The sequence below is a fragment of the Apteryx mantelli genome, chromosome 12 (genome assembly GCF_036417845.1).
Source record: "Apteryx mantelli isolate bAptMan1 chromosome 12, bAptMan1.hap1, whole genome shotgun sequence".
Taxonomy (NCBI): Eukaryota; Metazoa; Chordata; class Aves; order Apterygiformes; family Apterygidae; genus Apteryx; species Apteryx mantelli.
In genome coordinates this window covers 5,386,494-5,411,488 of record NC_089989.1, presented here as the reverse complement: position 1 = coordinate 5,411,488, position 24,995 = coordinate 5,386,494, and the positions used below count along the sequence as shown (strand labels likewise).

General features: G+C 45.7%; 1 protein-coding gene across 1 annotated transcript in view; it reads left to right on the top strand.

The window, feature by feature from the left end:
• Positions 1-24,995, top strand: part of CACNA2D3 (calcium voltage-gated channel auxiliary subunit alpha2delta 3) — a 512,160-nt gene that overhangs the window by 241,089 nt on the left and 246,076 nt on the right. The window contains exon 11 of the mRNA XM_067303580.1: positions 7,190-7,303. Within this exon, the coding sequence (XP_067159681.1) occupies positions 7,190-7,303 (114 nt within the window). The remainder of the gene's footprint in view (positions 1-7,189; positions 7,304-24,995) is intronic.

Sequence of the window (24,995 nt, the reverse complement as noted above, 5' to 3'; positions counted from 1 at the left end):
TAGAAGTTGCTGTATTTCATTAGCATTTTAAAAATACACACAATTATTACAATCACTAAATGATTGCTCATTGCTATGACTTTTGGCCTGATGATTAATATTTCTTACAGCTTACATAAAAGGAGTTATTTAAACAGTTTTGCACTTTATTTTTCAAAAACTCTAAGATAGTGGGACAACTACAGAATTTCTGCCTAAACACAAAACATTTGGAATCGTTTTTCTCAGCTCGGAGGTATTAATATTATTTTTACTATTTATCTGCCAAAACTTGAGGCCAACTTCTGATTTCTTATAACATTGCTGTGAATAATGTCTATGAACAGGCAGGCAGTCATTGCCATCTGAACATCATGAAAATGCAGATAATCCAGTGCAGAGCATCTAATTTCCCTCCCAAACTCCACTTAAAATTAATGTAGCATTCTTAGTACTCTAGGATATTGTCCTTCAAAGAATATTTTATTAAAATCAGGCCCGTTGTCTTTGCCTGAAATGTTTTTTCTCACAAGTTGTACATCAGTCATGGTTATCATGAAAAGATTTTATGTAGTGTATTTCAGAGAGTTTTTTTTTTTTTTTTTATCAATTTTGGCAAATGTAAAATATATTGTTATGCTATATATTCCAGCAGAGAATAATTTTAGCAATATTGAAATATTGCTAAAAATATTGTTTCAACTGACTCTATGCTTTCCTGAGAATGTGTGTTGGAATGAAAAGGAAAGGAAAAAAAGGAGAAAAATCAAGGGTAGTAATAATGAAAGAAAAATAGTATGAGGAAGAAAACCAATGAAAATAAAATGGCACTATTAAATATTTCTCATCATATTACAAATGAAAACTCTACATAGTGTTTTATGAGTAAAGCCTCTGTTTACCACTTTTGTTAAGATGAGTTTAGATTTAAGGCTTCTGTGAGGGAAGCTGATTTTACCTTCTTTTGTAACTAATTACAACCAGCTCTCTTCTCCAGGATCTCTACACTAATGAACACTTACAAAATTGTGAACTGCTACATCACAAAGCTACAGCAAAGCTCATTAAGCAAGACACATGTAGCAAATGCTATTGTGAAAGGCTGAAACACCAAAGATGTCAAAGGCTGGAGTAGATTTTAAGGAGGGAGAAAATGTGAGGTATTTCAGTTTTCCTCAGTCTCCAGGCTAACAGGGAACTAGTTCACGATGAATACTTCTTTCATTTATGTCCAAGTGCCAAGAGCCCAAAGGTGAAATACTAGCCAGCAGTGATCAATGAGACCTAAGAAAACTTAAACTCTTTTCTCAGGACATACCCATTCCCAGAGCTGGATAATTAGCTGCATCTTATTTCAAAATGATGCTACATGTAGTTTCCACCTAACATTTTCTAAGGCAAGGTTATTTCTGTGGATTCTTTCAGAATGCTCTGTCTGGCCCAAGGTTCACTCTTTTAAAAAGGCTGAGCCCTTGTTCTTTATCACTTGTTTGGGTAACCATTTAACTGCATTTGTGAGTCAGTAAAAGCAACTAAACACCTTCCAACAGGAACAACTCCTGCCAGCAGGGTAGATGTTACAAGCAAGCATCATCAGCCTATTGAAACATTACTGATAGCTTTCTTTTAAAACTAATATTAGCAGCTTAAAATAAGACTAAAACGGCTTTGGTGTTTCCAGAAAAGTTTTTCCTTCATTAAAAAAAATTTAAAGATTATGTATGTTTTCTTTCTGTTAATCTAAACGGATCAGGAGGCAACTTTATCCTGATTTAGAACACCTATGTATGGAGGGACCATCTAGCAAAGGCAGAGCAACATCAGATGGCTGGCAGATGAATGAAAACAAAAATCATGTGGACATTTAATGGTTAAGTAACCATTAAATTACGTTACACAAGATTTGGTAGATCTTCTGATGCTTTACGTCTTTGAATCAAGATTATTTAAAGGCTTTTCAAAGCTTCTCCAAAAGAACAAAAAAGAGGGGATTGTGATTGTCATACAGTTCAAACATGAGATAGTAATTTGATGCCCAGATCATTGGGTTGAAATGTATGTACAATATTTTCTAGATGATCAGCAGAGTTTCTTCTATTAAATTTCTGGTGTATTTTATGATGAAAGTATAGTTGTGTGTGTTTTTAGGGTGTTCTAACTCTTCCTGCTGCTTATCAAAGGGGTTCCAGTTTATGTCTACAAGTAGAGATGTGTCTCTTCTGATATGGTTATTGTGGTGACAGTCGAGCTGCTGGAAGGAAGGGCAAAGGATATTTTTCAAATTAATGTTAGTGATGGATAATTCCAAGTATTCCTGATTACGCTACATGTTGCTCTCTCAGAACAACTTGTCCTTCTCATAGCTTCACACTTCATATCCAGAAAAGTTAAAAACATAAATTAATATTTTTTATCAAGTTTAAAGAAGTTTTCCGTGTTTAGTAACAAGATTACGAAAATAAACAAATCCACACAGTGTTTATACTGCCTGAACTGTGACAGATTCCAGGGTGTCTCTTCTCAGTGGGCCAAAGTGAGAGTCTTTCTGGCTCACCTCTTTCTGTGAGGGTCCATTTCCAAGCAGTGCACAACTTTGTGTCTTCAGGCTCCAAATAACTGCTCTTAGTTTGACCTGTAGGTGCGTGTTACAGAACAGTAGCTTAAGTGTAGGATGACAATTTCCACCCCTGTCCTTCTGCTTGATAGTTCAGATCCAGAACTAGTTTTCTTTATCATTCTGTTTGAAGAAGGCATTGGAGAGCTGGCAGGGATACGTTCATTAGAAACGGGGATCGACTCACCCTCGCTCTGCAGTCAAACCTATGGCTCTGAAAAGAAGAACTGTTTTAGAGACTATGGCTTCTCTCTCTCCCACTGATCTACCTTTCTCTCAGTGTAAAGGTATGTCTCAGGGACTTAATTCCTGTCTCACTAATTAAATTCAGTAAAACTCCCTGTAACTAAACTGAATTGATTCTTATGCATTAGTAAGGAAAGTTGAAAAAGCATTTTTGCTTTCCATTTTTACTTTTAATGAAGATGTAATATAGGCATATTCTGACTAGAGCTTTTTTCATGTCATGAGTGTAGAAGTTAAATTTCTCTTTTTGCCTAACATTTTGTAGGACATCTATTTTTTAACTTCACTAGCCTTATTAGATCCCGTTTCTTAAAAATCATGCGTCTTAAGAATATATGCATGCTAAGCTCAACTGGATTTTAAGAATACAGAGAAGCTAATCGTAATTGATGAGCTAACAGAGAATAGAATAAAAAGCTATGCCAGCTGACATTTTTAGAAACTTTATTAGTTGTCACTCACATTTACCAGGGTCCTCTTGGAAAGCAAGGTCACCAAAATCACAAATACAATGGGATAAAAGCCTGTTCTTTTTTCATTTTTTTTCTGATCTCTTTCACTCTCCTTCTTTTCCCCTCTGTCAACTGAGCAAATATTTGTGAAAAATTTTTAAAGCCTCTCCCTAAATATAGTCATTCCTTTTGGAAAAAAACATTAGTCTGCTGGGTAAAAAAAAAAAAAATCTCATCTAAGACAAGCAGAAAACTGTCTTTCTGTTGAAGGATGCACCTTGCAAATGAGACCTCAAAACAAAATATTCTCCAATGGGTTTGACTTGAAAAGTGTGGCTGTCTTTACACCATCCATATACATGGATTAGCTAATGGTTCCAATTCCTTTCTATTTCTCTTGAAGCATAATATTGATTGTTTTTTCCAGGCATAAAATCTACTCCATAAGATGAAAAGATGAGGACAAATATCTTCCTCCACCCACTGCCCACATGTTCACCCAGACAGTGTGGAACTAATTCCTTCATGCAGAGCATGCCAAAAATGACAGTGGGAAAAGCTGCGTGAAGTAATGAGCACTCCAGCTTTTTTGAACAGAAGATATTGAAAGTTTCATTGTGGGTACAGAATATAGTCTTAGAAACTAGATACACAACAGTAAATATCAACCAACCTCAGCACAAAACATGTCCTAGACTAGCCCTCCAAATCTGTGTAAATTGAAAAAATATTGCAGACAGCGATCAAGAAAACCTGACAGCCAGGATTTTTTTTTTTTAAATCTGTGAGGCAGCTGATGTTATAATGATGAATATGGTAGAAAAATCTCATTACATAAACAGATAGCTGTGAGAATAAAGGAAACTCGCATACTATGTACTGAATCTGTACTATGGTGAAGGAGACGCTTTGATTTGCAAGGCTATGAAGGATCATGCTTCCATGTATGCTCAGATCTGCTCAAGCTGGAGTAGTGACTGTTTCTATTTATACTATAAAAGCGAATATAGTAGCTTCAAGCGTTTTTGCATATATACTTCAGGAATTCACAGCCTAAAAGCTTTTCTATTACAGACAGGCATATCGACAAAGTCACTGAAAACTGCTTTTAAGCAGTCTAGTCCAGAAAAAAGGCAACTTAATCTCTCTTTAAAAGAATACTACTAAATGTTTTCTACTTCACCTGCAGTATGTGACCTTTATGTGTCATAAATCTATTCTTGTGAATTGCAGGTTAGCTAAGGATTGTCTCACATACAATTAAAAAAAAAAGAAAGAAAAAAAGCTTTCTCTCCCAAGTAGTCTGTTGAGATTCTGGTTGAGTTTTCAGAATGGTTCAGGGGGTACGGTAGTTAAACTCAGTTAATTTTGTCTTGCAATTACCTGCATTTCAGTTTCAGTATTTGTCTAGATTGTTAAGACCTGAAGATGTTGATACTGATGTCTTTGAAAAGCTCATTTTAAATCCACTTCCAGCTTCTCTCCAACCATTGATTTATGCAGTGTTCATTAGTTGCTGAAAGAATATAGAAGTGCTTGGTACAGTAGTTAGGCACCTACTAGATCATGCGGCAACTGCAATTATCTCTTTTGGCAACAAATGTGATCTTTGCAGTGATTACCTTTAAAAAAAATCATAGCCAATTAAATAAAATTCTGTGACATTTCAAAGACTGTTAATCACAACCAAATGCTGTAAATGTCAGGATGCATTGAAATTTTTGCTGCTAACTGATGAATCACTGAGTTAATTGTAGTTCATCATAAGGCCCTTGTCATTGTTATTATTATGGAAAACACTTTCATCACTCTTGCTATTCAATAAAAATAAAGTTCTAGACAAATATGAGAAGATATTACTCATCAAAGCATTTGAATTTCATCCCATTCTTCAAAATATTCAAACAACAGATAACCATGTAGAATAATAGAGATGCATACAAAGTAATGTTTTAAAATAAATATATGAAAGCATTCCAACTCTCTTGCCTTTTTTAATATACCTTGCCTCTTTCAAAATGCACTGTCCATATGAAGAGCATATCCCTTGACAAAGTAGCTTCATCTTTGAGAAACTGTTGGATCTAAGATCATAGTAATGAAGGAATCCCATCTTAATCATTCTGGGTCTGGGTAATACTGGAAAAACTGACGTGACTGAAGAATTTTTGTTTAAGGGTAGACTGTCTTGCAGTTACCACAGGTAAGAGCTTTCACAAAGGCAGTGAGCAGAATATAGCTAATTTGCTGTAAATCCACATTAGTTTCCCTCTAAGTAACATGCTCCTGTAGCCAATGTACATTAGCTGAGGTTCAAAAGCAAACTGATCTAGAAGAGTGCTGCAGAGGATGTAGATGATTGTTGAATGATATTTGTGGATGAGATTATACAGATGTAGAAATGAAAAATGAAAGTGCTGAAACGCACCATCCACTCTTTCCTAGTGTAGACGTGTCTATAAAGATGAGATTTTAGCCATTAAGAACTGTTTCTAGAAAAAGGTCTTTAGCATTATGGGAAGAACAGTGAAGAACAAATGAGGGCAACTAGACTGAAGAACCCTTAAAGTCAGCAGTTGCTGGCCCAAATGAAACTAGAATACTCCCAATAAATTTAGCTAAAATAATTCAGAGGCAGTCAGAGACCCCGAAAGGTAATTCAGCTTTAAATTTAGATACTTTTTTCTCAAATGGGATCACCGTTTCTCTGGACACTGTTCAGTGCAGGTAGGCTGATGAGGTGGGACAAGATAATCAGAAAATTATCACTTGGGTTTCCTCATTATGAGGAGACGGATGGTAGGATGAAAACTTGTCTGACCTCAGACTTGCTAATGTATCAGAAAATTAAATGGGAAGAGAACAAAAGCAAATTGTTCAGCTATTAGAATCTATCCAAGCATTAGCTGAACATACAGAAAAAAACAGTTGTGCTCAAATCACAGGTCATTTGTCTTTTCACAATTTTATTTTAATGTTTTGTACAGAATAATTAAAAATCAGATAATTTGCCATCTTTTTATTTTGTTGCTAAAAGATGGTTCACCTGCGTTAAGTTTGCTGAATATAGAAAGTATTCCAAACAAGAACTTACTGTGGAATAAGAGCAGATGGAGCAAGATGGATTTAAATTTAACGCACCAATTGCAGAATTAAAAAATCAAAGCTTAGTTTATGGCTCAGTCCAATTGACTTGCTCTTTGACCATGAGAAAATCACATCTCTCTGTGCAGTGATGAAACTTTCTTTCTGTACTCCAATGGCTATGTTGATTGCTGTCTGAATACTTGTGCTTTGGTTCTGCAGCTTGGATTACTTATGTGTATGCATTCTGAGTAATAGAAGAGTCTGAAAATATATAGATATTAACTTGGTTCTCCCCGATAAAAATTTTATGAAAAATAACAACTAGACCGTAATCCTCTGTTGAACAATCACATGTCTCTATACCAGTGCTGTACCTTCTGTACTTTGCAAAAAAAATGGTCAGTGGTTCATTTCTTCTTCTGTCCTTTTAAAATATTATATTTTAAAACAAAGCAAACCCTGTGTAGTTACATCAATACATACCATCTCTCCAAAATGGGAAAAGCATGGATTCTGTATGTTCTTTACATCAACTTTTAATTTGGGGAGCTGCTATATTTAAATGTTTCTTCTTATTTTTCAAGCTGATAGAATTTATATATATGATATAATGAATCCTTCTGCTGTTAGACAATCCACATCACATCTCAGTAGGTGCATAGTAATGATGATAAAATGTTTTCAAGCTGAGACTTTCTGCTACTTCTGTGTGTGGTAGAGATTCTATAAGATCTGTGTCTATCTAATAGGATCCTCTCTATCTTCATCTAACAGGAATGTGTTGTACTTAAATTAATGTTTCCTTTCACAGTTCAATCACACAGGACAAGGAAGTATTTGCAGCCAAGCCATAATGCTGATTACTGATGGAGCTGTGGACACATATGATACAATATTTGCAAAGTATAATTGGCCAGACAGAAAAGTAAGTACATTTTTCCTTTATTTGCTGGAAAATCCAAAGCTTCTCATCCATTATAAAGTGTATACCTAATGAAAAATCTTCCTAATGATTTAAAACTATTTTGGATAACTGGATGTTTCTCTAATGACAAAAATGATGCTTATGTGGTATTGCTTGAGGGTAGATATGGCCTTTTATTGTAGTAATGAACTTTTGGGGATAATAAGATATTATTAAGGGTTTGTTCTTGACCATTACATAATGTTTCCCCAATGAGACATCATTAAATATGCACAATTTTCCTTTTCTTTCTCCCAAAATGTTCATTAATAATTCCGTGCTTTTTGAAGCTAAAGAGGGTAGGTACTACGGATCATGACACGTGAATTGTTTACTACGACTACAGAAGGTGCGGATGTAGTACTTTGGTGTATTTGTTTATTTCTCTTCATTTGGCAAAGTGAGAGATAGAGTTTTCAAATAGTGAGAATTTATTAAAAATTAATTTGGTTCTGTCAATCTGTATGAAGAAATTTGTCCAGAACATACCTACCTTATTACATAACATGTGACTGTTATGTGCTGGTGCAACAATGCCTTGTTGTATTTTAATGATAAGACAGGCTCTGGTAGGCCTCCTGTTTGAATGTGAAATGGTTTCCTTTCCTTCTACGCTTTGTTTTGTCTTCTGTTCCTCTAAAACAAATTTGGATTTAGGAAGCTTTTTTCTTTTGAGTTATCTGCCATGTTATATACCTGTAGAAGCAATAACATCACTGCTCTAAGTGCTATTTGAGCAAATAAATGATTAATATGCAAGTGCAGTGTGGGGTTTCAGTATGCTCTGGAAAAACATGATAGCTTTGACTTTTACTTTTTAGTGATGTTTCTTTCATTTATAAAATTGCATTTGTTTTCTGTGCTCACTTTTCTTGTTTATTTGAACTAAACATCATCTATTAGCCATCAAAGAGCAAGAGAAAATGAGAAATTGGTGACTTTTTACTGATCTTCTGAAAATGTTATGTCAATTACTGTCATTACCTGTAGTAAAAATGACAATAATCTCTTAACCAGCAGAGCTTTTTATTCAGAGAATGTAGAATAATGACTGTAACTGCAATCTGAAGATCTATTTTTCTCTTCAGAGATCTTGCTCTCTCCTTCTTGCTCAACTGCTATAACTTCACATTCTAAAAGAAGAAAGTTCATTCTTTTTGTGCTTTTACCATGACACACTGTCAGGTCTTTCACCTTTAACAGAATGCAAAGATGCATTGGTATTTGCATATTTTGAGGAGATCTGTGATACTTTGCATGTGAATTGATGATAGCCTTTGTGTAGTGGAAGGAATGAAGAAGTCAGTATTTCTTAATTGATGCATTAAGATGTAGACATAGCTATTATGAAGGATATTCCACTGGATGTCAAGAGTTGTCAGTTTTGGTATTTCATATACCTGGTTGGGTCACATCTCAACTGCCAAAGTCAGTGTTTCTGAAATATAACAGAACTATTTATTTCCGCTTTGGGTCATGCAGAAGTATCTCCTTGAGATATGATGATAAGCTATGGACAAAGTCAGACAAAGAGAATACCTGACCTGTGATTTTGTCTCCCTAATTTTCTTCAGTGCTTTTCAGTGAAGTTATTTGTTGTTATTTATGCAAAAATATTTCCTGCCTTTATTATTCTGTATTTATTATTGAAGATGGGTAAGCAATAATAAGTAGCACTTCAGGGAAAAAGTTTAGTATTGATTTTTCTGTTGATGAATTAGCCAGATGGAAATTTAGGGCTTTATAAAATGTATTTGTCAATTGAAATTGCTTACCAAATATTTCTGGAAGCAAGAACGTATTTGTACTGTAGCTTGTTTTCCAGCTGTTTAAATATTCAAAATGTAATTTGTTTTTATTAGATGGGTCATATGTTATGTTTTTACTTCCTAAGTATACAAGTGCAATTTTTTAATGTCTTGTATCAGCTGGCTGTGCTCATATAAATGCCTGATACTAACAGAGTCTCAACATCTCTCTTCAGTCCTTCTTTGATCTGTCCTTTGTATTCACTCTTCTCTCCTAATGTCTGAAATTATTTTAATTGTTGCTTCTTCAGACTACAAATGTTTATAAAACATAGCAAATGCTTGCTTTTTCCTTTTTTTTTTGATTCCCAGATGTTAGCAGACACTTTTCTGCCTATGTGAATGGTCTGTGAAGTGTTAATTTTAGCTGTATGATTCAATAGTTACTATTAATTATTTAGTTAATTAAATCTTGTAATGGTACAAGATCTCCTTGATCAGATGAAGTATGAAGAATTTTCTTTCAAGGAATATATAAATATCTCAACTTCAGTAAGCTTTTAAATAAACTAAAGAATTTAAACAAATTAAGTGGCAGATATGAGGAATATGACTGAATCTAAATTATCTTTGGAATTTGAATCAGTATTTGTGGCATTTCTCTCCCCACTTATTTTATTTCTTTTCCACTTTTGGTATGATTGTAGACCAGCACTGGTTCTTTTTTATGCAAAAATAACCCATTTTGTTCTACTGGAAATGAAACTTAAGAGTAAGAAAGAAAATTATTAAAAATCATATCTTGTGACCAGTCTTTCCTCTCTTACTCACTTGGATATTATCTGTAGACCAGCACTGGTTCTTTTTTATGCAAAAATAACCCATTTTGTTCTACTGGAAATGAAACTTAAGAGTAAGAAAGAAAATTATTAAAAATCATATCTTGTGACCAGTCTTTCCTCTCTTACTCACTTGGATATTATCTGTTGTAAGTTGTAAAGTCTTCAAGGGTTTCATGATAACTTTTTCCTATATCTAGCAAACACTGACTTCTAAGGAGATCTACAGAATCGCTCAGAAGGATGTACCTTGCACTCTGAGGTCTTGTATTTTCTTAAGCCATAAATTCAGTTCCTCTCTTAAGAAGGGGAGGAGAGCAGAGGGAAACTATCATATGAAATCAATAAGGAAAGAATTTTCTGAAGCAGTCAGCTGATTATTTTTTACAAACCCATGTGCTAGGGAATGGTTATATCTGAAAAAAACAATACATAGCATAGCTGTTGCAACGAGCAGCAAGACAGATTTCCTTTTGGGGACACTTTCTTCTGCAGCAAGAGCACTGTAGAAGAGGACAGAGTGTTGGAGGACTAGCTTTTACTTAAAATGTAATATTCTACCCAAGCCTTACAAGATATTAAATGAATTATACAGTTTTCTAAATTTTATATTAGAAAATATAAAGTGGAGAAAAAATTCAAATCAGTTTGTCTTTTGTTCATCTTGAGGTATTTCAGTTTGAAAAACGTAAAATCACAAAATCAGAATGGTTGAGGTTGGAAGGGACCTCTGGAGATCATCTAGTCCAACCCCCCTGCTCAAGCAGGGTCACCTAGAGCACGTTGCACAGGATCGCGTCCAGGCAGGTTTTGAATATCTCCAGAGAAGCAGACTCCACAACCTCTCTGGGCAACCTGTTCCAGTGCTGTCACCCTCACAGTGAAGAAGTTTTTCCTCATGTTCAGATTGAACTGTCTATGTTTCAGTTTGTGTCTGTTGCCTCGTGTCCTGTCATTGGGCACCACTGAAGAGAGTCTGGCTCCATCCTCTTGACACCCTCCCTTTAGATACTTGTACACATTGATAAGATCTCCTCTCAGCCTTCTCTTTTCTAGGCTGAACACGCCCAGCTTTCTCAGCCTTTCCTCATAAGAGAGATGCTCCAGTCCCCAATCATCTTTGTAGTCCTTTGCTGGACTTGCTCCAGTAGTGCCACATCCCTCTTGTACTGGGGAGCCCAGAACTGGACACAGGACTCCAGATGTGGCCTCACCAGGGCTGAGGAGAGGGGGAGGATCACCTCCCTCGACCTGCTGGCAACACTCTTCCTGATGCACCCCAGGATACCGTTGGCCTTCTTGGCCACAAGGGCACATTGCTGCCTCATGCTTAACTTGGAGTCCTCCAGCACTCCCAGGTCCTTCTCGGCAGAGCTGCTTTCCAGCAGGTCAACCGCCAACCTGTATTGGTGCCAAGGGTTATTCCTCCCCAGGTGCAGGACCCTGCACTTGCCTTTGTGGAACTTCATGAGGTTCCTCTCTGCCCACCTCTCCAGCCTGTCCAGGTCCCTCTGAATGGCAGCACAGCCCTCCGGTGTATCGGCCACTCCTCCCAGTTTTGTATCATCAGCAAACTTGCTGAGTGTGCACTCTGTGCCTTCATCCAGGTCACTGATGAAGAAGTTGAACAAGACTGGACCCAGTACTGACCCCTGGGGGACACCGCTAGCTACAGGCCTCCAACTAGACTCTGTGCCACTGATCACAACCCTCTGAGCTCTGCCGTTCAGCCAGTTCTCAATCCACCTCACTGTCCACTCATCTAACCCACACTTCCTGAGCTTCCCTATGAGGATGTTATGGGAGACAGTGTCAAAAGCCTTGCTGAAGTCAAGGTAGACAACATCCACTGCTCTCCCCTCATCTACCCAGACAGTCATTCCATCCTAGAAGGCTATCAGGTTGGTTAGGCATGATTTCCCCTTGGTGAAGCCATGCTGACTACTCCTGATCACCTTCTTTTCCTCCACATGCTTGGAGATGGCCTCCAGGATGAGCTGCTCCATCACCTTTCCAGGGATGGAGGTGAGGCTGACTGGCCTGTAGTTCCCTGGGTCCTCCTTCTTGCCCTTTTTGAAGACTGGGGTGACACTGGCTTTCTTCCAGTCTTCAGGCACCTCTCCTGTTCTCCATGTCCTTTCAAAGTTGATGGAGAGTGGCCTAGCAATAACATCCGCCAGCTCCCTCAGCACTTGTGGGTGCATCGCATCAGGGCCCATGGATCTGTGGGTGTCAGATTTGCTTAAATGACCTCTAACCCGATCCTCCTCGACCAAGGGAAAGTCTTCCTTCCTCCAGACTTTCTCTCTTTGGTCTCCAGGGTCTGGGGTTCCTGAGGGCTGGCCTGAGCAGTAAAGACTGAAGCAAAGAAGGCATTCAGTAACTCTGCCTTCTCTGCATCCTTCGTCACCAGGGCACCCACCCCATTCAGCAAAGGCCCCACATTTTCCCTAGTCTTCCTCTTGCTACTGATGTATTTGAAGAAGCCCTTCTTGTTGTCCTTGACATCCCTGGCCAGATTTAATTCCAGACGGGCCTTAGCCTTCCTCATCGCATCCCTGCATACTCTGACAACGTTCCTATATTCCTCCCAAGTGGCCTGTCCCCCTTTCCACTTTCTGTAGACTTCCTTCTTCTGGTTGAGTTTTACCAGGAGCTCCTTGCTCATCCATGCAGGTCTCCTGCCTCCTTTGCTTGACTTCCTACTCATAGAGATGCACCGCACTTGAGCCTGGAGGATGTGATCTTTGAATATTAACCAGCTCTCTTGAACGCCCCTTCCTTCTAGGGCCCTAACCCATGGCATTCCTCCAGGTAGGTCCCTGAAGAGGCCAAAGTTTGCTCTCCTGAAGTCCAGGGCTGCGATCCTACTTAGTGCCCTGCCTCCTCCTCACAGGATCCTGAACTCCACCATCTCATGGTCACTGCAGCCAAGGCTGCCCCCGACCTTCACATCTTCCACCAGTCCTTCTTTGTTTGTTAGTACAAGGTCCAGCAGCACACCTCTCCTTGTTGGCTCCCCCACCACCTGTGTCAAGAAGTTGTCACCAATGCTCTGCAGGAACCTCCGGGACTGTTTGTGCCTAGCTGTGTTGTCTTTCCAGCAGATATCGGGGTGGTTGAAGTCCGCCATGAGAACCAGGGCCTGGGATCGTGAGGCTACTTCCAGCTGTCTGTAGAAGGCCTCATCGACTTCCTCTTCCTGATCAGGTGGCCTGTAGTAAACACCCACAACAGTGTCACCCATGCTAGTCTGCCCTTTAATCCTTACCCATAAGCTCTCGACTCGCTCTTCATCCACCCCAAGGCAGAGCTCGATACATTCCAGTTGCTCTCTCACATAAAGAGCAACTCCACCACCTCGCTTACCTGGCCTGTTTTTCCTAAAAAGCATGTAGCCATCCATGACAGTACTCCAGTCATGCAAGCTATCCCACCATGTCTCTGTAACTGCAATGAGATCATGGCCCTGCGACCACACACAGATCTCTAGTTCTTCCTGTTTGTTCCCCATGCTGCATGCATTGGTGTACAGGCATTTCAGAGAGGTGATCAAGCATGCAGGTTTCCCAGAAGGGGTACAAGTGGATCCTCCACAGCCACATCCCATGCGCACTTCCCTGGCTGCATTCACCTGCTGGAGGCGTCCTGACTTGAGCTGTCTTTTGCCAGCTACCCTGTCACTATAACTCTCCCCTTCCCCCATCTTTCCTAGTTTAAGGCCCTCCTTACCAGGTTGGCCAACCTGTTGGCAAAGACACACGTGCCCCGCTTAGTGAGGCAGATGCCATGTCTCCCCAGCAGTTGTCGATCTTCAAACAGGGTCCCATGGTCATAGAAACCAAAACCCTGTTGCCAACACCAGCGGCGCAGCCAGTCGTTAACTTGGAATGTCCATCTTCTCCTCCTCTCATCCATCCCCCTCACTGGCAGGATTGAGGAGAAGATGACCTGGGCTCCCAGACCCTTGACCACCCTCCCCAGAGCTCCGAAATCCTGCTTGATGGTCTCCAGTTTGCCCTTGGTGTCATTAGCGCCTACATGGAAGAACAGCAGAGGGTAATAGTCCGAAGCATGGACAAGCCTTGGCAGTCTTTTCATGACATCTTGTACGCGAGCCCCTAGCAGGCCACAAACCTCTCTAGACATGAGGTCAGGTCAGCAGATAGGTGCCTCTGTCCCCTGCAGCAGGGAGTTCCCCCACAACAATCACCCGCCGCTTCTTCCGGGCGTTCCGGCAGGGCACAGGGTCTGTTGTCCCAGTTACTTTCCTTGCAGCCATGCCCATCTCCTCCTCATCCTGGAGGGCACTAAACCTGTTCTTCAGCTGCAAGTCTTTGGGAGGAGTAGGAGCCTTTCTCCTCCCACGAGCAGTGACCAGCTTCCAGCCTCCTTCTACAGTGTTATGATGTACCATTTCACATGGCACAGAGCCCTCTGGCAACTCCACTGCCATGGGGAGTTGGGACTCCCAAAGCCGCACAGTCTCCAAGAATACCCTGTCTATCTCTTGCTCATCTTCTCGGATGCTGCACAGCCTACTGACTTCCTCCCGTAACTCCCTTACCTGACAACATAGCTCGAAAACAGCAGCACACCTCCTGCAGGAGAGCTGACTGCCAGCCCAGGCCTCCCGGAGAGGCCCCAAGCGCTCCCTGCAGCCCGAGACCTGTAGAGCTGCATCTACTGTCAGAGGGTCTCTCTGGGTCCCAGCCTCTGACACAGCAACTCCAACAGCCACTGGGGAACGTGCTCTGCAGTGTGTCACAACCATACTTGAGGAAGCATACACTACAGGGATCAGAAACCAAGGTACCTGCTGCACAAACTGCTGCCTCTGGGAGCTGTGCTCCAGGCCTGGCTCTTATATAGGCCTCTCCCTAGCACTGACTCCCAGGGTGCTTGACCCGCCCTAATCAAGGGCCACCTGGATCAAAGGCCCCAACTCCCTCTGGTCAGGGGCATCCAAGAGAGCTCGTTAGCAGCAGCCACTCCTAGCTAGAGCTTCTCCCAGGAGAAGTTCAGGCCTCTTGCAGTTGTTCTTGCCTAGCTTCCCCTTTCCTGTTCACAACAATCACCTTCTAGTTCCTCGGGGGTCCTCAGAAAGCCCACAACTTCCAACAAGATCCTCAAGTTCTAGTCAGAGCCCCAACTGCTGCGCAAACTGCTGCGTCTGTTTGTTGCCTCTGTTAGCTGCGCGTGTGCGATAATGCACACTATGTGTGCGATAATGCATGAGAACTTTCAAATTATTTTGTGGGTTTTGTTTTGTTTTAGAAAGGAAGAATTTTTGAAAATGAAATATCCTTCATAAGTGAATGTTGCAATGCCATTGTGCTTAAAATTTATGCATGCAGTGCACTTTAAGATCCTTTGCATTTGCAGTATGCTATCTCTATACTATACTCTTTCTAAAGACACCTTAATATTTGTAAATCACATCTTTGAACTGTGTAGCAGTTTTTCTTTCTAGCTTTTTTTTGTTTTCTAGTCTACATCGCCTTGCCATCTTTCTTATCATTTATGTTTTTCTTGTCACTTTGATACTGTGGTGGACGGTGATGGACAGAGTAATAGCTCTAATTCAGAAAAGTTCTTAAGTTTGTGCCTATCTCAATTACTATGTCAGCTAAGTATCTATTTTAGTTATATTTTTCTGTGTTATATAATATTAAAAATGCCATCATTAGTTGCAGCAGAAACATCTTGTCACTTGTAGAAAGGAACAAATTCTATAAACACAGTTGACAGAAATCTTCGTATAACTGTGAAGACTTTGCCAGTTTGTTAGTGACAGCCTCTAAAATTGAAGAGAGTGAAAACATACTTTCCTTGTGTAAATAAAAAAAAATCTATTTTCTTCTTTTTCGCAGGCCATCTGTATCTTTGAAAAAGGTGTTGTTTTTATAAAAAGATACGTGTAATCAGGGATCAGGCCACTTTATTACATACCCTTGTAGATATATTCTACTTCCAAAAACTTTTCCTGCATTAAATTTTGAAAAAAGAATTCTGTGGCTCCTATTAAATCACAAAAGCAGCTGAAATGAAGGCATTTTTTTATTTGGGGACACTGGACTGATTTTGTTTATGAGCTAGAGAATTATGACCATGGAAAGGCTATTCAAAATTACCTTCTGAACTGTTCCTTTGAAAGAGGGAACATTTTCATTGTACTGTTTTTTTGTTTGTTTGTTTTATGAGCTCCTGTCTTCCTCACCAAAAAAAAAAATCACTTCAACATTTTCTTTCAGTATTTTCTCCACCTTAAAATGTAAATCTTGTAGTGCTATTTTTATAGCACACCATGTTTTATTTGTATGACTAAAGCACTAAGTTGTTAATGTCTATTTACTTTTCTTTGTTAGTCCTTACATGGAATCTTGCACTTTAAACAGCTAGAATCTCACACATTATAAATTAGTTTTATGCCATGTACATAATTTTTCTCATTCATGAAACTTTTATACAGTATTTTCAAGTTTCTGCATTGCATTTGTAACAGATCTGCCATGTAGATACTGCTCTTACATATTTCGCTATGTACCTTATTCCAATTTAAAGCATGAAAAGAGACTGTTGTTCGGGGAAAAAAGTAGAAGATATCCTTTCAGGTTTGCTCCCAAGAAGTAAGTAGTACCACTAATTGTGTCTTCTTAAAAAACACCATGCCACTTCCTCTCACTTGGAAGATTCCAGGAAGTCATTCATGGAAAATTCCTGGAAGCTTAATCTAGTAAATCCTGCTAAAACGCTAATTTAATATCTAATAACCAAAATACAATGAGATAAGGGATATTATCAGAACTCACAGGCCTGTCATGTTCTCTGTTGAAAACCATTTTAGTCAGTAGTTGAAAATTAATAAGCTTGGAACAGAAGATAACTACTTAAAGACTATTTAACATATTTTGATATTTTAAATTTAGCAAGACTGTTCTCAGTAAGTTGCAACACTGAAGGGGAAAACATTCTAGTAAATTCTTTAATATAAATGGTTGAGAAACACTTTAAAACACTAGTGATTTGGCAGTGCTTCCATGAAGCCTCATGATCCCTTCTCTCCACTGGTTAAAATGATCAAGTGCCTGGATATTTTGCAGTGTGGGTCTTTTTCTCTCTTTCTTTTCCCCATTGTATTTATGCTACTCTCAAGTTCTAGACTTCTGTAAAGCCTGTTTCCCCCTTGCTTTGGAGCACCTCAAAAGCATTTCTTCCATGACCATGATTCAGGGAAGAGTTTAAAATGCCATTGAGACTAAGGGACAGTAGGAATGTGATTAAAGTATATAAGCAAATATTTTTGTGAAATGGCAAATTGTGAAATTTGTGGGCTCTGGGGCGAGTTCATTTTGTATGGGAGAGAAATACCTTTTCTCTGTCTTCTTCTTTCTGCTTATGAACCAGTACCACAAGGCAGAGATCTAAGCTAGTTTCTGTCAGTTGGAAGAATTCTTGTAGGAGGGTGAATGTAAAGAATACTGCAATAGAATCTTTATTTCTACCTCTAAATGACTGTGATGTCAAGTAATCCAGAAATTATTACCTCAGAATTTCCTGGATTTAGATTATTTCCGTATAGTATTCTATTTTAGGAGACAATAATAACCACACGGTGACTCTTTAGCTATGTGGCACTTTAATACATACTTTTACAGGATCAATACTTACAGTACATTTAATTATATACAGTATTATGTTTTCTTAAATAAAATACTTGGTCAGTACTGGTGACTACCAGTGACTTGTTCACTGAAGACATTTATTTCAGTACAGTAATTTATAATAGTAGAGATCTATGAAATAAATTTTTAATTAAAAAATGCAATTTTTTTTTTTACTTTTACTAAAAATCTGTTTAATGAGTTAGTAAAAACCACCAGTGATCTGTTGGCTTCAACTGCTGTCTATGAAATGCGAGTCTGCATTTAGATTCTGCAGTAGAAAGGGAAAGTACTTTTTCCTTACCCTTCTTCAGCAAAGGAGGATGAAAAACATGACACGTTTTCACTTGCTTTGTCTAATCAGCTGGATGCTGTGATAAGAAGCTACAGGGAAATGGGTAGCTGCACTGTGGCATCACATTGGTGACAAATCCCCTGCCCTGTGTTACAAAGCATTTTGCAGATTTTTAACCAAGTCTCTGTAGTTTAGGAACCTGCTGATGTTGGTAACATGGAACAGCAAACTGAATGCACTGACAACATTATTGTCTGGATGTTATTAAATTTATTTTATCGCCTCGCCTTGCCTCGCCTCGCCACGCCTCGCCTCGCCTCTCCTCGTGTTGCCACTCCTCGTGTCGCCACTCCTCGCGTCGCCACTCCTCGCCTCGTCACACCTCGCCTCGCCTCTCCTCGTGTTGCCACTCCTCGCCTCGCCTCTCCTCGTGTCGCCTCTCCTCGCCTCGCCACGCCTCGCCTCGCCTCTCCTCGTGTCGCCTCTCCTCACCTCGCCTCGCCACTCCTCGCCTCGCCTCGCCTCGCCTCGCCTCGCCTCTCCTCGTGTCGCCACTCCTCGCCTCGCCGCGCCTCGCCTCGCCTCTCCTCTCCTCGTGTCGCCACTCCTCGCCTCGCCGCGCCTCGCCTCGCCTCTCCTCGTATTGCCTCGGCTCACATCGCCTCGGCTCGCATCGCCTCGCCTCTCCTATCCACTCCTCTCGTCTAGTCTCGTCTTCTCTCGTCTCGTCTCGTCTTCTCTCTCATCTCTCATCTCGTCTTCTCTCTCATCTCTCGTCTCGTCTTCTCTCTCGTCTCTTCTCTCTCATCTCTCGTCTCTTCTCTCTCATCACTCGTCTCTTCTCTCCCATCTCTCGTCTCTTCTCTCCCATCTCTCGTCTCTTCTCTCCCATCTCTCGTCTCTTCTCTCCCATCTCTCATCTCTTCTCTCCCATCTCTCGTCTCGTCTTCTCTCGTCTCGTCTTCTCTCCTCTCTTGTCTCGTCGTCTCTCCTCTCTCGTCTCGTCGTCTCACTCATCTCCTCTCTCGTCTCGTCGTCTCCCTTGCCTTGTCTTGCCTTCCCTCTCGTCGTCCCTCTTCCGTCGTCCCTCGTCCGTCGTCCCTCGTCCGTCGTCCCTCGTCCGTCGTCCCTCTTTCCTCTTCCGTCGTCCCTCTTCCGTTGTCCCTTGGCCCTCGGCCCTCGTCCGTCTTCTGTTGTCCCTCTTCCCTCGTCCGTCGTCCCTCTTCCGTCTTCCGTCGTCCCTCTTCCGTCTTCCGTCGTCCCTCTTCCCTCGTCCCTCTTCCCTCGTCCCTCTTCCCTCGTCCGTTGTCCCTCGTCCGTCGTCCGTCGTCCCTCGTCCCTCTTCCGTCGGCCCTCGTTCCTCTTCCGTCATCCCTCTTCCGTCGTCCGTCGTCCCTCTTTCCTCGTCCCTCTTTCCTCGTCCCTCTTCCGTCGTCCCTCTTCCCTCGTCCCTCGTCCGTCGTCCCTCTTTCCTCGTCCGTCGTCCCTCTTTCCTCGTCCGTTGTCCCTCTTTCCTCATCCCTCTTCCGTCGTCCCTCTTCCCTCGTCCCTCGTCCGTCGTCCCTCGTCCCTCGTCCCTCGTCCCTCTTCCGTCGTCCCTCTTCCATCGTCCCTCTTCCGTCTTCCGTCGTCCCTCGTCCGTCGTCCCTCGTCCCTCGTCCGTCGTCCCTCTTCCGTCGTCCCTCGTCCGTCGTCCCTCTTTCCTCTTCCGTCGTCCCTCTTCCGTTGTCCCTCGGCCCTCGGCCCTCGTCCGTCTTCTGTTGTCCCTCTTCCCTCGTCCGTCGTCCCTCTTCCCTCTTCCGTCGTCCCTCTTCCGTCTTCCGTCGTCCCTCTTCCCTCGTCCCTCTTCCCTCGTCCGTTGTCCCTCGTCCGTCGTCCCTCTTCCGTCGGCCCTCTTCCGTCGGCCCTCGTTCCTCTTCCGTCATCACTCTTCCGTCGTCCGTCGTCCCTCTTTCCTCGTCCCTCTTTCCTCGTCCCTCTTTCCTCGTCCCTCTTCCGTCGTCCCTCTTCCCTCTTCCCTCGTCCCTCTTCCCTCTTCCCTCGTCCCTCTTCCCTCTTCCCTCGTCCCTCTTTCCTCATCCGTCGTCCCTCTTTCCTCGTCCGTCGTCCCTCTTTCCTCATCCCTCTTCCGTCGTCCCTCTTCCCTCGTCCCTCGTCCGTCGTCCCTCGTCCCTCTTCCGTCGTCCCTCGTCCGTCGTCCCTCTTCTGTCGTCCCTCGTCCCTCTTCCGTCGTCCCTCTTCTGTCGTCCCTCGTCCCTCTTCCGTCGTCCCTCTTCCGTCGTCCCTCTTTCCTCGTCCCTCTTTCCTCGTCCCTCTTTCCTCGTCCCTCTTCCGTCGTCCCTCTTCCGTCGTCCCTCTTCCCTCTTCCATCGTCGCTCTTCCCTCTTCCGTCGTCCCTCTTCCCTCGTCCCTCTTCCCTCGTCCCTCTTTCCTCGTCCGTCATCCGTCGTCCCTCTTCCGTCGTCCCCCTTCCGTCGTCCCTCTTCCGTCGTCCGTCTTCCGTCGTCCCTCTTCCCTCGTCCGTCGTCCCTCGTCCGTCGTCCCTCGTCCCTCGTCCGTCGTCCCTCGTCCCTCTTTCCTCGTCCCTCTTTCCTCGTCCCTCGTCCGTCGTCCCTCGTCCGTCGTCCCTCGTCCCTCTTTCCTCGTCCCTCGTCCGTCGTCCCTCTTTCCTCATCCGTCGTCCCTCGTCCGTCGTCCCTCGTCCGTCGTCCGTCATCCCTCTTCCGTCGTCCCTCTTCCCTCGTCCCTCGTCCGTCGTCCCTCGTCCCTCGTCCGTCGTCCCTCTTCCGTCGTCCCTCTTTCCTCGTCCCTCTTCCGTCGTCCCTCTTCCCTCGTTCCTCGTCCCTCTTCCCTCGTCCGTCGTCCCTCTTCCCTCTTCCGTCGTCCCTCTTCCCTCATCCGTCGTCCCTCGTCCGTCGTCCCTCTTCCGTCGTCCCTCTTCCCTCTTCCCTCTTCCGTCGTCCCTATTCCGTCGTCCCTCTTCCGTCGTCCCTATTCCGTCGTCCCTCTTCCGTCGTCCCTCTTCCCTCTTCCCTCTTCCGTCGTCCCTCTTCCCTCGTCCCTCGTCCGTCGTCCCTCTTTCCTCGTCCGTCGTCCCTCTTTCCTCGTCCGTTGTCCCTCTTTCCTCATCCCTCTTCCGTCGTCCCTCTTCCCTCGTCCCTCGTCCGTCGTCCCTCTTCCGTCGTCCCTCTTCCATCGTCCCTCTTCCGTCTTCCGTCGTCCCTCGTCCGTCGTCCCTCGTCCCTCGTCCGTCGTCCCTCTTCCGTCGTCCCTCGTCCGTCGTCCCTCTTTCCTCTTCCGTCGTCCCTCTTCCGTTGTCCCTCGGCCCTCGGCCCTCGTCCGTCTTCTGTTGTCCCTCTTCCCTCGTCCGTCGTCCCTCTTCCCTCTTCCGTCGTCCCTCTTCCGTCTTCCGTCGTCCCTCTTCCCTCGTCCCTCTTCCCTCGTCCGTTGTCCCTCGTCCGTCGTCCCTCTTCCGTCGGCCCTCTTCCGTCGGCCCTCGTTCCTCTTCCGTCATCACTCTTCCGTCGTCCGTCGTCCCTCTTTCCTCGTCCCTCTTTCCTCGTCCCTCTTTCCTCGTCCCTCTTCCGTCGTCCCTCTTCCCTCTTCCCTCGTCCCTCTTCCCTCTTCCCTCGTCCCTCTTCCCTCTTCCCTCGTCCCTCTTTCCTCATCCGTCGTCCCTCTTTCCTCGTCCGTCGTCCCTCTTTCCTCATCCCTCTTCCGTCGTCCCTCTTCCCTCGTCCCTCGTCCGTCGTCCCTCGTCCCTCTTCCGTCGTCCCTCGTCCGTCGTCCCTCTTCTGTCGTCCCTCGTCCCTCTTCCGTCATCCCTCTTCTGTCGTCCCTCGTCCCTCTTCCGTCGTCCCTCTTCCGTCGTCCCTCTTTCCTCGTCCCTCTTTCCTCGTCCCTCTTTCCTCGTCCCTCTTCCGTCGTCCCTCTTCCGTCGTCCCTCTTCCCTCTTCCATCGTCGCTCTTCCCTCTTCCGTCGTCCCTCTTCCCTCGTCCCTCTTCCCTCGTCCCTCTTTCCTCGTCCGTCATCCGTCGTCCCTCTTCCGTCGTCCCCCTTCCGTCGTCCCTCTTCCGTCGTCCGTCTTCCGTCGTCCCTCTTCCCTCGTCCGTCGTCCCTCGTCCGTCGTCCCTCGTCCCTCGTCCGTCGTCCCTCGTCCCTCTTTCCTCGTCCCTCTTTCCTCGTCCCTCGTCCGTCGTCCCTCGTCCCTCGTCCCTCTTTCCTCGTCCCTCGTCCGTCGTCCCTCTTTCCTCATCCGTCGTCCCTCGTCCGTCGTCCCTCGTCCGTCGTCCGTCATCCCTCTTCCGTCGTCCCTCTTCCCTCGTCCCTCGTCCGTCGTCCCTCGTCCCTCGTCCGTCGTCCCTCTTCCGTCGTCCCTCTTTCCTCGTCCCTCTTCCGTCGTCCCTCTTCCCTCGTTCCTCGTCCCTCGTCCCTCGTCCCTCGTCCCTCTTCCGTCGTCCCTCGTCCGTCGTCCCTCTTTCCTCTTCCGTCGTCCCTCTTCCGTTGTCCCTCGGCCCTCGGCCCTCGTCCGTCTTCTGTTGTCCCTCTTCCCTCGTCCGTCGTCCCTCTTCCCTCTTCCGTCGTCCCTCTTCCGTCTTCCGTCGTCCCTCTTCCCTCGTCCCTCTTCCCTCGTCCATTGTCCCTCGTCCGTCGTCCCTCTTTCCTCGTCCCTCTTTCCTCGTCCCTCTTTCCTCGTCCCTCTTTCCTCGTCCCTCTTCCGTCGTCCCTCTTCCGTCGTCCCTCTTCCCTCTTCCATCGTCGCTCTTCCCTCTTCCGTCGTCCCTCTTCCGTCGTCCCTCTTCCCTCGTCCCTCTTTCCTCGTCCGTCATCCGTCGTCCCTCTTCCGTCGTCCCCCTTCCGTCGTCCCTCTTCCGTCGTCCGTCTTCCGTCGTCCCTCTTCCCTCGTCCGTCGTCCCTCGTCCGTCGTCCCTCGTCCCTCTTTCCTCGTCCCTCTTTCCTCGTCCCTCGTCCGTCGTCCCTCGTCCGTCGTCCCTCGTCCCTCTTTCCTCGTCCCTCGTCCGTCGTCCCTCTTTCCTCATCCGTCGTCCCTCGTCCGTCGTCCCTCGTCCGTCGTCCGTCATCCCTCTTCCGTCGTCCCTCGTCCCTCTTCCGTCGTCCCTCGTCCTTCGTCCCTCTTCCGTCGTCCCTCTTCCGTCTTCCGTCGTCCGTCGTCTCTCTTTCCTCTTCCCTCTTTCCTCTTCCCCGTTCCGTCGTCCCCCTTCCGTCGTCCCCCTTCCGTCGTCCCTCTTCCGTCGTCCCCCTTCCGTCGTCCCTCGTCCCTCGTCCCCCTTCTGTCGTCCCTCGTCCCCCTTCCGTCGTCCCTCTTCCCTCGTCCGTCGTCCCTCTTCCCTCGTCCGTCGTCCCCCTTCCGTCGTCCCTCTTTCCTCGTCCCTCTTTCCTCGTCCCTCTTTCCTCGTCCCTCTTCCGTCGTCCCTCGTCCGTCGTCCCTCGTCCGTCGTCCCTCTTTCCTCGTCCGTTGTCCCTCTTTCCTCATCCCTCTTCCGTCGTCCCTCTTCCGTCGTCCCTCGTCCGTCGTCCCTCGTCCCTCTTCCGTCGTCCCTCTTCCGTCTTCCGTCGTCCGTCGTCCCTCGTCCGTCGTCCCTCTTCCCTCGTCCGTCGTCCCTCGTCCGTGCGTCCCTCTTCCGTCGTCCCTCGTCCGTCGTCCCTCTTTCCTCTTCCGTCGTCCCTCTTCCGTTGTCCCTCGGCCCTCGGCCCTCGTCCGTCTTCTGTTGTCCCTCTTCCCTCGTCCGTCGTCCCTCTTCCCTCTTCCGTCGTCCCTCTTCCGTCTTCCGTCGTCCCTCTTCCGTCGTCCCTCTTCCCTCGTCCCTCTTTCCTTGTCCCTCGTCCGTCGTCCCTCTTCCGTCGTCCCTCGTCCGTCGTCCCTCTTCCGTCGTCCCTCTTCCGTCGTCCCTCGTCCCTCGTCCCTCGGCCCTCGTCCGTCTTCTGTCTTCCCTCGTCCGTTGTCCCTCTTCCGTCGTCCGTCGTCCCTCTTCCGTCGTCCCTCTTCCGTCGTCCCTCGTCCGTCGTCCCTCGTCCGTCGTCCCTCGTCCGTCGTCCCTCTTTCCTCGTCCCTCTTTCCTCGTCCCTCTTCCGTCGTCCCTCTTTCCTCATCCGTCGTCCCTCTTCCCTCGTCCGTCGTCCCTCTTCCCTCGTCCGTCGTCCCTCGTCCGTCGTCCCTCTTTCCTCGTCCCTCTTTCCTCGTCCCTCTTCCGTCGTCCCTCTTCCCTCTTCTGTCGTCCCTCTTCCGTCGTCCCTCTTCCGTCGTCCCTCGTCCCTCTTTCCTCGTCCCCCTTCCGTCGTCCCTCTTTCCTCGTCCCTCGTCCGTCGTCCCTCTTTCCTCGTCCCTCGTCCGTCGTCCCTCTTCCCTCTTTCCTCGTCCCTCTTTACTCGTCCCTCTTTCCTCGTCCCTCTTCCCTCTTCCGTCGTCCCTCTTCCCTCGTCCGTCGTCCGTCGTCCCTCTTCCGTCGTCCGTCGTCCCTCTTCCGTCGTCCCTCGTCCCTCGTCCCTTTCCTCTATTCTCGTCCCTCTTTCCTCGTCCCTCTTCCATCGTCCCTCTTCCCTCTTCCGTCGTCCCTCGTCCGTCGTCCCTCTTTCCTCGTCCGTCGTCCCTCTTCCCTCGTCCGTCGTCCCTCTTTCCTCGTCCCTCTTTCCTCGTCCCTCTTTCCTCGTCCCTCTTTCCTCATCCCTCTTCCGTCGTCCCTCTTCCCTCGTCCCTCTTCCGTCTTCTGTCATCCCTCGTCCGTCGTCTCTCTTTCCTCTTCCCCCTTCCGTCGTCCCCCTTCCGTCGTCCCTCGTCCGTCGTCCCCCTTCCATCGTCCCTCTTCCGTCGTTCCTCGTCCGTCGTCCCCCTTCCATCGTCCCTCTTCCGTCGTCCCTCTTCCGTCGTCCCTCTTCCGTCGTCCCTCGTCCGTCGTCCCTCGTCCGTCGTCCCTCTTTCCTCGTCCCTCTTTCCTCTTTCCTCGTCCCTCTTCCGTCGTCCGTCGTCCCTCTTCCGTCGTCCCTCTTCCGTCGTCCCTCTTTCCTCGTCCCTCGTCCGTCGTCCCTCTTCCCTCTTTCCTCGTCCCTCTTTACTCGTCCCTCTTCCATCGTCCCTCTTCCCTCTTCCG